We start from the raw sequence: 9,839 nt of genomic DNA, 5'->3' as shown, positions 1-9,839 counted from the left end.
CCTAAGCTACAAGTGCCCATTTGTTTTCTTATTTTTATCTTCCTTGCAGTAAATACCATTTTTTTCTCTTAATTGATTTAAGGATGGAGGAGCAAACCATTATAGCGGAGCATAAATATATGGGATCAATCTGTAGAATTGAATTGAGGACTAGTCTAATTTATAGGTTTATTTACCAAAGTTCCATCTACTTAACTTTTTTATGAATTTACTAATGATATCCTTTCATAAATGTAGTTGTGGATATCATTTTGAAATGTTAATGCCTCTTCAAATTTATACAACTCAAATTTTATCTGCTTGTTTTGCAAAGAAGTGCTATGATGCATTATTTTTTAGAGCCCCTTAATAAATCTAATATATTAGCCTTCTAATGCAATTAAGGATATGAATTCTATGACATTTTTTGGTTCTATCTACTTTTTTATTTCTTTGATTTCCTCTAGGTTCATTACGCATCCATTACCACCACTTCCTCTTAGATGATATGACTCAAATAATGAATCTGATTTTGTTAAAGTTAAAATTGACTTAGTTGAGCATAAAGATGATTCTCTTTTAATTTGTACAACACCAACCCCAAAAGTTTCTCATTCTTTTACTCATATTATGAATACACTACGATGACATCTAAAAATCCAACAACAAACTTTTAAATAAGTTTGGAAAATATCATTCATAAGGAACATTATAACACCCTATCCATTAGATATCTCAAATGGCACTACCAAAAAAGTCATAATGTCCATTCCAAGTTCTAAATGTTATATTTCCAATGAATTCCTCCTTAATTACCAGTTTATGTCACCTTGACTTTAGGTTCATCATGGAAATTAATTTACCTCACCCCAGATGTTAATATTAGTCATCCATATTTTAAAAATGATACTTTTTCTTCACGATCATCCTGTTCAATTGCATAAAATATATACAAAACCATCATGTACCATATTTATTTTTAATAAAGTGAAATAGGGCAGCCCAACATGCGGGTTGGGGTAGATGGATCCTTATTCCAACTACATTTGCAATTCTTTAAGCTCTAGTGTGCGCGTTCTATATACTGTCTTACAAATTGGGGTATCTCTAGGTACCAAATCTATAGAAAGGTAAATATCCCTTCTAGGTGGTAAAGATGGGATTTATAAAAATAAATCTTCAAATTATTTAAGTACTAGATGATATTGAAAGATTAACACCTTGTCCTTAGATGAATTTTCCATGATAGCTAAAACCTTTGGCACACATTTCTCAAATTGTTCTTCTATTGCATGGTTGATATTGCTTTGATAAAATATGACCTTGGAATCTACTTAACTTCTCTTTGCTTCCCTCGTCATCAAGGAAAGTGAAGGCCTCGTAAAGTAGTCTAGTATCCCATGTTGTCTATCTAGTGAGTACATGTTAATTACATAATCATATGAACCCAAAGGTATAATTTCTAAATATGAAATTACAATCACTCCTTTCATGTCAATTTTGATTTCCATTACTAATTTAGTTATCCTTCACTTTTCCCTTGTAGTTGGTTGAACTAGGCAAGATTTGTCATGCCTAATTTTCTTCAAATGAAATATTTCAACAAGTTTAGGATAAATATCAATATGTCTAGTTCAAGAATTAAATAAAATATAAATATGATGATCATTTATCTTCAATCCAACTTCAACATTTTGATCCTAATTATAACGCTACTTATAATGCACAACAATACATAAATTATGGGAATGATTCTTACCATGTCCCCCACTATATCAACTCCTTGAATATGGTGTAGATCCTTAATTTTGTTTTCTTTGTGAAGGAAATATTTGTATAAGTGTTATCCCTCACATCCTTGACACATGATGAGCTTAAATATTCTCTTATTTCTCTATGGCTCAACTCTCCTTATTTTACATTAGGTTGGTTTGGTTTTATAATTTGCTTGACAACTACTCTTAAAAATGAAGGTTTATATCCCTTATTCCTTTCTCCATATTTTCCATCTTATTGTCATCGCATGTATTCGAGAGGATGGAATATTTTTATTCTATTCATAAAGCTAATATTCCTTCCTCATATATTTATCTAAGTATTGGGCTCATCAAATTTTGTTTTTTCAAAATAAAATGATGGTAAAGCACTTGAAAGTATTTGTATTTTTATCTTCTCATCCTTAACAAAACAATAAAATCATAATAATTCAACAAATTCCCTTTTACATTCATCCATTGTCATGATTCCCTTCATGAGTTAAAACAACTTTTGCATTTTCCCTTCACAGTAATGTTTTGACAACTATTTTTATTGGAAGTACCTCTTAAATTACCTACATGGGATCTTCCTCTCATCCAACTATTTAACTTTCTTGAGATATTCCCACCATAAATTTTATTTTCTATTCAATTGATAAATTACAATTCATGCCTCCTACGTGGATGAATAATTGTATAATTAGGGATATTTCATTATCTCCAATAACTAACCTTTATCTTCCTCACCCTTATTATGCTTACCATCAATGGTATTAGGTTTAATCTTCCCAATCCTTCCTTTAAAATATCTAATTTATATTTCTTGTTTTGATATATTTTTTCTTCCTGAATCGAACTAATTATATTAAGAAAAAATATGGTACAAGATGATACAATCAAGAGAGACAGAAAACCGGCAACCGGAAATGATAGGACTATCAACCTTGGCTCTAGAGAAGGAGTGAAACAAGCAAGAAGCTACAGCATATGGCTGGAAGCAACAAGACTGACTTCTACCCAGAATGAGCAGAAGCCTTAACATGAAGCTTTTTCCCTTTCCTATTTTCAACTTCAACCCAACCATCCTGGGGTGAATGAGTAATAACAACTGAAAGATTGGGGTTCTCCACATGGGGACCCTCTTTTTCTGAATCAGAGGAGGAGGTCATATGGATGCATTTCTGGGCAGTGGTTGTATCAAAGGATAGCGCTGAACCATCGGTGGAAGGGACCATGGAATGAGGGGCATGATCCAATTCTGCATCGCTACCTTCATCTTCAGAGCTAGAGGAATCAGAATCCATGACTGGAGGTGGAGAGCAAGAAGCCCACCATTTGGACTTGGTCTTGGAGAGGTTATCCTTATTCTTTTTTGCTGAGAGAGATGGGCAGGTGTTATGCAAATTCCCTGATTGGTGGCAATGGCGGCAATGGAATGTAGTGTTTTCGTAATCCAGTGTCTGGGTCTAGACAAAGTCGTTTCTCTTGAGATTGATTTGGTCTGGAAGTCCTTTGCTCAAATCTAACTCCGCACATATTCTGGCATATGTGTACAAACCTTTATTTTCCCGCCAGTAATCTCCCATAATGAAACTGCTTAAGGTGTTTCCTATAGCTCTATAGAATGCACCATGCCATAAATGCATTGGTAAGTTTCAAAGCTTGATCCATACAGGTGTCCTGGTAATGACTGCAGTTGTTGGATCAAAATCTTGGAACCAAGGAGTCAAGAAGAGCCCTGTAGTTCCCATGAACCAAGGGCCTTCTTCTAAAGCATTTTTATAATGCTTACTATCCTCAAAAAGAAAAATGAAGTATCCTTTTGAACGAAAACTGACCTTACAATGATGAGTCCAGCTTGCATGGATCCATGCATAGAGATCCCGAGATCATGGCCACAGTCCGTTAAATCTGCAAATGATGTCTCTTTCTGCAAAATCTTGAAGTTGGATTGCAAGACCATCATGGGTGATTTCAACAGAGGGAACTTCCTCTATCTTGTTAACCAAAAAAGGCTTAGGTTTAATGGCTTCTGGGGGTTTGCGGTTCTTAGAGTGTACTGCATCTTTGTAAGAGAAAGGAGGAGCTGAGGATGACTGTCCCGCTGCACCTCCTCTCAAACGAAGGGTTAACACCAAAGAGTTGTTTCTGGTAATGTTGTAAGAAGATAAGGGAAGAAGGTCTTCAAGTTGTTTACCTTGAAAGAGAAGTCTTTAAAGGCCTGAAGGGATCCCAATCCGTCGTTCTAAAACCAGTTACAGATCCAGCACTAGATCTAAAGAACTGACCCATTGCAGGATGGTTCTGCTTGTAGGTTGAGAAATTTGGATCTGAAAGGAGTCAAAGAAGTGCCTAGACATAGTACCCTGGCCTCTTATGCGTTCGAGAGAAAATCTGCCATGGCGATGATAGGGAGGGGATTTATCCTCTTCAAGCATATATGGCGAGTTCGAGAAGTAGATCCGCTACTTGCTTACGGCAGAGATGACAGTGGCACCATCTATGCCAAAGAAAGCCCTGTGTAGAGGCTTGCTAACCTGTCATTTCAGCTTTGCAACCCATTCGATGTGTAATGCCAGCATTAGAACCTCTGCAGGAAGATCTGGTAGGTTCGGGAGGCAGATCCACTCCTGACTTGCAACTGAGGTGAAATCTAAATCAACTAGATCTTCAATCCCAAATATTCTTTTAAATTCCTTTTTGTTCTCACTGTAGCCCGCTTCCAGGGCTATAACAGCCGTGGCATCCTCGACGATCCCTAGTTTGGGCCTATTTAGCGGATCCAGAGCTAGATGGAAGAGGGATTTTAGGGCATCCTTCTTGCACTCAGGGTTTCCTAGGCGAATAAGGTCCAAAAGAGCCCTGATAATCTCGGGGTAGTTGCCTACAACAGGCCTGTAGTTCTCAATGATGAGAAGGTTGAAGATAGAGGCAGCGACATTCTTCTTGGCCTCCAAGCTCCTCCCAGCCGTGAGGCAGTGTTCGATGGCATCTTGGGCACCATGGCTTGACATTATCACCTCTCTGCTTCCTGCGTCCAATGTTTTGCAATCTCTCTTCAGTATCTCCTAGATCTTCAGGTTATCTTCTCACACAACTCTTGTTTTGATATTTAATAAATGATGTTAATGTACAATTCCTAGATTCTAAGAAATCATAAGCCCTCTTAATTGAATGTCTTGGTGAGTGATCTCGATCCCTACCACTACTCCTAGAACAATTTCAATTTTGGGTGTGCTTGCTCATAAATTGATATTTGTGTTCCTCTTCCTATCTTCAATTAGATTTATTGTCCATTTGCATTTGTAAATGACTTAGTATTTGTAGAATTTGAGTATAAATCTATTTTTGATCTTTTATGCCCCTTTAATTATCAATCTAATAGTTGAGAATGGTATTTTTGAAGGACGTAAATATTTTCTTATATATAGTATTGTACGTGATTATTCTGTAGGAAAGCATTTAATAGAAATAATGTAATTTATTATAAAATTTGGTAACCATTTGGTAAATATCATCCATTTAATCATATATATGTAAAAAATAAGTGAATTTTAAACCTAATTGGCGAATATTTTTTCTAGAAAAATGTCCAAAAGGTATCCCATTTACGAAATTTCGCCCATAAAAGTTACCCTATAGCTGAGTTCTTCCATTTTGAGACTTGCATCATCTCATATATTCTTATTTATAAATTACGTATTCCATGTCCATTTAGCTATATCTCAAAATTACCCATGCCAAAAGTGATAGACTATGATCTCTTCATGTTTGTAGGAACTCTAAACATCTTCCATAGTTTTGGTCATCATGTTAACTATTCTATTATAAGCCACCTTTAGCCTCCTTTTTATTTCCTAAGAAAATGTGTCATTTAAATCAGAATTATAGATTATGATATGTATTCTCACACTTGATATTTTTTTTTACTATTCTATTTCCAAAATATAAGTCCTAGGATGAAATTTATGGTCTATGAATCTTTTCACCAATTATTTTTCCTAATTTTCCTTGTTCTACTACTAAACTCTTACGTTAATTTATTGAGACCTTATATGCCTAAACATCAAATATAACATCATGGATATGCTTTTTTGTACAAGATATGTATATTGACAATTTTTTCCCCAAAATAAACGTTGACTAGAGAGTTTTGCTTCACAAAAATAAATTGATTCCTAACATTCCCCTTTATTGTTTCGATCATAACTTCCTCGTACATACTCTATTTTGTAGGTGAAATATCTCATTGGAAAGCACTCTGGGAGCTGTTTGAACTAATACATAAATATCATTTGTTCCTTTGGTACACATATTTTTGTTATCTCCTTGGATGTATTGGGCAGAATTTGCAGTGAGCCATTAAGGTTAAACAAGACAATTCTTCAAATTTCAAGGTTAAAAGTATCGTGGGACATTTTTTCCTTTTCTTCTAGCTTTTGTTGATATGCAGCTTCCATACCCCCATGGGGGAATTAATAATAAATAATGTTAGTGTTGGGTAATTTAAGTGTTGGTTAATTTACTTAGCATTCAATTATCAATCAAAGTTCGTATAATTATGAAGCACACTTGTACAGTATATGTTAGGAAACTAATTCTCAATTTAAAAGGGATAATATAATCTATTGAAAGAATATGCAAGAATGAAATCATAATCATGAAATTACCTAAAATGACCATACACACTTCATATGAAGGAAATACACAAAGTCCAATAAGATTTAATTGATGGAAAGCATTTGAAATTAATCTAGAATAGTTGGTAAATATAATCTATAAAAGCATGTAAAATTAATCTATGAAAGCATGAAATATTAGTCTATGAAAGCATGGAATATCAATATAGAAAAGAAAGAAAAAATTATCTATGAAAGCTTGTAAATTTAATCTAGAAAGCATTTGAAATCTATATCTATGAATGGTCAATTGACAATTCTATTCTAGAAAGAAATAAAAACTTTATTTCTAAGGAAGAAAATAATTTTCATGCTAACGAAATCAAATGAAGCTTATTCTATGAAAATAATAAAATGATATTCTAAGAAATTTAATTTAAATTGAAACTATCTATGTGATAAAACAAAATTGGGCTTAGTAGTGTGCTTGTTTAGAGTAAATAATCATTCATGGTTGAGACTACTTAAATGCAGAGATTAGAGACTTAAATCAGGAAGAAACTAACACATGTTTCTTTTGTCTTCATATGTTTATTCAAGAACTTTATCTATAAAATAACAAGAATCAAATGAGCATAAACCAACATCTAAACAAAATACTTGAAAGAAATCTTGAAAAAATTGAGCATAAAAGAGACTAATCTAATTTACAAAATTGAAACATAGAAATACAGTCATACTCATTAGGGGGCCCTCTTAAAGTTCACAAGAGGTGAAACGTTTAAAAAACTATTGATAAAAGACATAATCATGAAGGCATAACCATATTGATTGGTTGTACTAATTTCATAGTGCGTGAACGTCAAAACTATTCATAACATCAAGCATAAGCATAGCCAATATTTAGCATTTAAAATGTAACATCCATTTGAATGGAGAAGGAGATATTATTTATACAAAAACTAGGATAACTAATTGATAAATATAGATCAAAAAATTGTTGGCATTATCATACAAGTGTTGTCCTTGATGGCAACTCACTCACAGGTGAATTCAGTTTTGGTAAAAGGCAACTCATAGTACAACAGGTATATTTAGAGGTTATAGGCCAATGGTACAGAAGAACAGGAACATGGAACTAAGGCCTACTAATCAGAATAAAGATGGAAAAAGTTGATACATGATGGTCCACTTAGCCAAAAAATCATATACACGATGTTCCACATAACAAAAAGAACGTATACATATACACGCACTCCCATAGAAAGAAAAGCACGTACATGATTGGAAAACCTAGGTTTTAGTCTGAGGTATTTGGTCCGTGGTATTGACCCTAGGTATTTGGTCCTAGGTATTGGTCCGTGGTATTTACCCTAGGTATTTGGTCCAAGGTATTGGTCCTAAGTGGTTTTAGTTCAAGGTATTGGCAAAGGGCCTAAAGCTATATAGGAAGGAGAAGGTCATAAGGCCAAGGTGTATAGAATACTTTTTGCACCTTGAATTCAATGTTGGATCAGGATCATGAGAACTGAAGTGACTTATTATTGGATGATCTAATATTGGTTGGGCTAGATCTAATTGTGTACACCTATTTTATTATTTAAATTTCGTGATCTGGGTCTGTCTAAAGTTCAGAACTGAAACAAAGTTATGAGTTGATATTTGCAGATATGTATGTTGGTTTGTCTCTTCAAAAGCATGTGTACATGTAGGTTATACTCTTCAAAATAGCGTGTACAAAAGAAAAATTTCTTTTTAAGATCTAACTGATCTATATGATCAAATTTTGTTGTTTTATTACTATCTGTCAATGAAGTCTTCTTAGATCTAAATGTAAAATGGAATGCATAAGGAGGCTCGTATTTGATTGACTGATTGTATAAGTGAGAAGAAGTGATATCTATCATTGCCTATGTCAAGCTTTGTAAGTTGAAAGTAGATATTCATTATATTGCTAGTTGGTACATAATTGATTCAAAAGTTTATGTTTTTAGTAGTTTTGAAGGTATATGTAGGTTTGATTAACGGAAGTAGCGTATACACGCAGTTTGGGTTCAACCAAGTAGCGTATACACTCTGATGCATGGTTATTGAGGTTACGGCTGGTTCTAAATGATGATGTAGGTTTCTGGGTTTAGCACAATGTTCTGGTGTCAGTAATCTAATTGTCCAGATTAACTAAATGTTGGTTGATGCAATTTAAGTTTAAAAGTTTTTGATGGGTATAGTATAAAAATTGGATGAAATGTAGCCTTCATATTGTGGTGTTGTGATCCAGAAGCATCTAGTTTGAAAAATTCATGAAACGTGGTCCCTAGAGGAAGAAAGAAGGTCGTAGCCTTTTGTAGGTCGGCGCCTGCATACTAGTAAACAAATTGGCTTGTGCAAGAGATAGGGAGTTACAGCTCCCTTCCAGTAGAAATTGGAAAATGAGAGAAGGTTGTAGCCTTCTTTAGGCGGGTGCCTGTGTACTAGTATGAGTTTGCACCAGTAAAAGATTGTAAACAAATTTTCTTATTATTAAAAGTAGATAGAGATGACAGAATTAGGTGGTTTTCACCCACATTGGGTTTCCACCTTAAATCTTGGCCTTCATGTGTGTTTCTTATGTGTGATGCTTTATTCTACTTTTACTACACTTTCTGATAATTTATTGATGTACTAGTTTAAGATAAACACGTGATAAATTGTCTAAATCACAAGTTCTCTGGATATACATTGGTTTCTCTAATCATAGTTGCATGTACATGCTAGTTCACTTCACTGAAGTGGCATATATAAATCTATTTGCGAAATAAAATTATTGATCCGATAATACTAATTCACCCCCCCAGTATTATTTCCAACAATTGGTATTAGAGCAGGTCCTTCAGTAGAAGCTTGATCGCTTGAAGGAAGATCATTCAAGAAGAATAATCATGAAGGCATGGGATCCATCAGACAACCAATCTTCGATAGGAGCAACTTTTTTTATTGGAAAATAAGAACCACAAACTATCTACAATCTCTTGGAATAGATGTCTGGGAAATTGTGGAAGGAGGATATAAATTCCAACAACAATTCCTACAGGCACGATAGGTAAAAAGCAATATGAAACCAATGCCAAAGATGTCAAATACTTTATTGGGAAGTTTGTCACAATCATAGTTTGTCAAAGTCATGCAGCTCAAATTAGCCAAAGAGATAAGGGACAAAATCATTCAAAGCTACGAAGGAGACTCTCAGGTAAAATGTGCTAAGCTTCAAAATCTCAGAATTTAGTATGAAACTCTTAAGATGTATAGTGATGAGAGTATATCTAGTTACTTCTTATGTATATATGAGGTTGTTAATTGTATGAACAATCCGGGTGAAGAAATAAAGGAAGTTACCTTGGTTGAGAAAATTTGATATCCTTGTCTGCTAAATTTCAATCAAAAGTGTTTGCCATAAAAGAAAAACAGGATCTGTAGAATATCACTATGACACAGCTTCACAGAATAC

General features: G+C 34.1%; 1 protein-coding gene across 1 annotated transcript; it reads right to left on the bottom strand.

The window, feature by feature from the left end:
• Positions 1-4,276: 4,276 nt before the first annotated feature.
• Positions 4,277-4,750, bottom strand: LOC149263798 (U-box domain-containing protein 16-like). The gene has a single exon (XM_089390740.1). The coding sequence runs from the start codon at positions 4,748-4,750 to the stop codon at positions 4,277-4,279; it is 474 nt and encodes a 157-aa protein (XP_089246866.1).
• Positions 4,751-9,839: the final 5,089 nt, after the last annotated feature.

This window comes from Pinus tabuliformis, chromosome 6 (assembly GCF_031772625.1).
Source record: "Pinus tabuliformis cultivar Carrire ecotype Pingquan chromosome 6, CPIR1, whole genome shotgun sequence".
NCBI lineage: Eukaryota > Viridiplantae > Streptophyta > Pinopsida > Pinales > Pinaceae > Pinus > Pinus tabuliformis.
The sequence above is the reverse complement of the archived record's forward strand: the minus strand, read 5'-3'. Positions and strand labels throughout refer to the sequence as shown.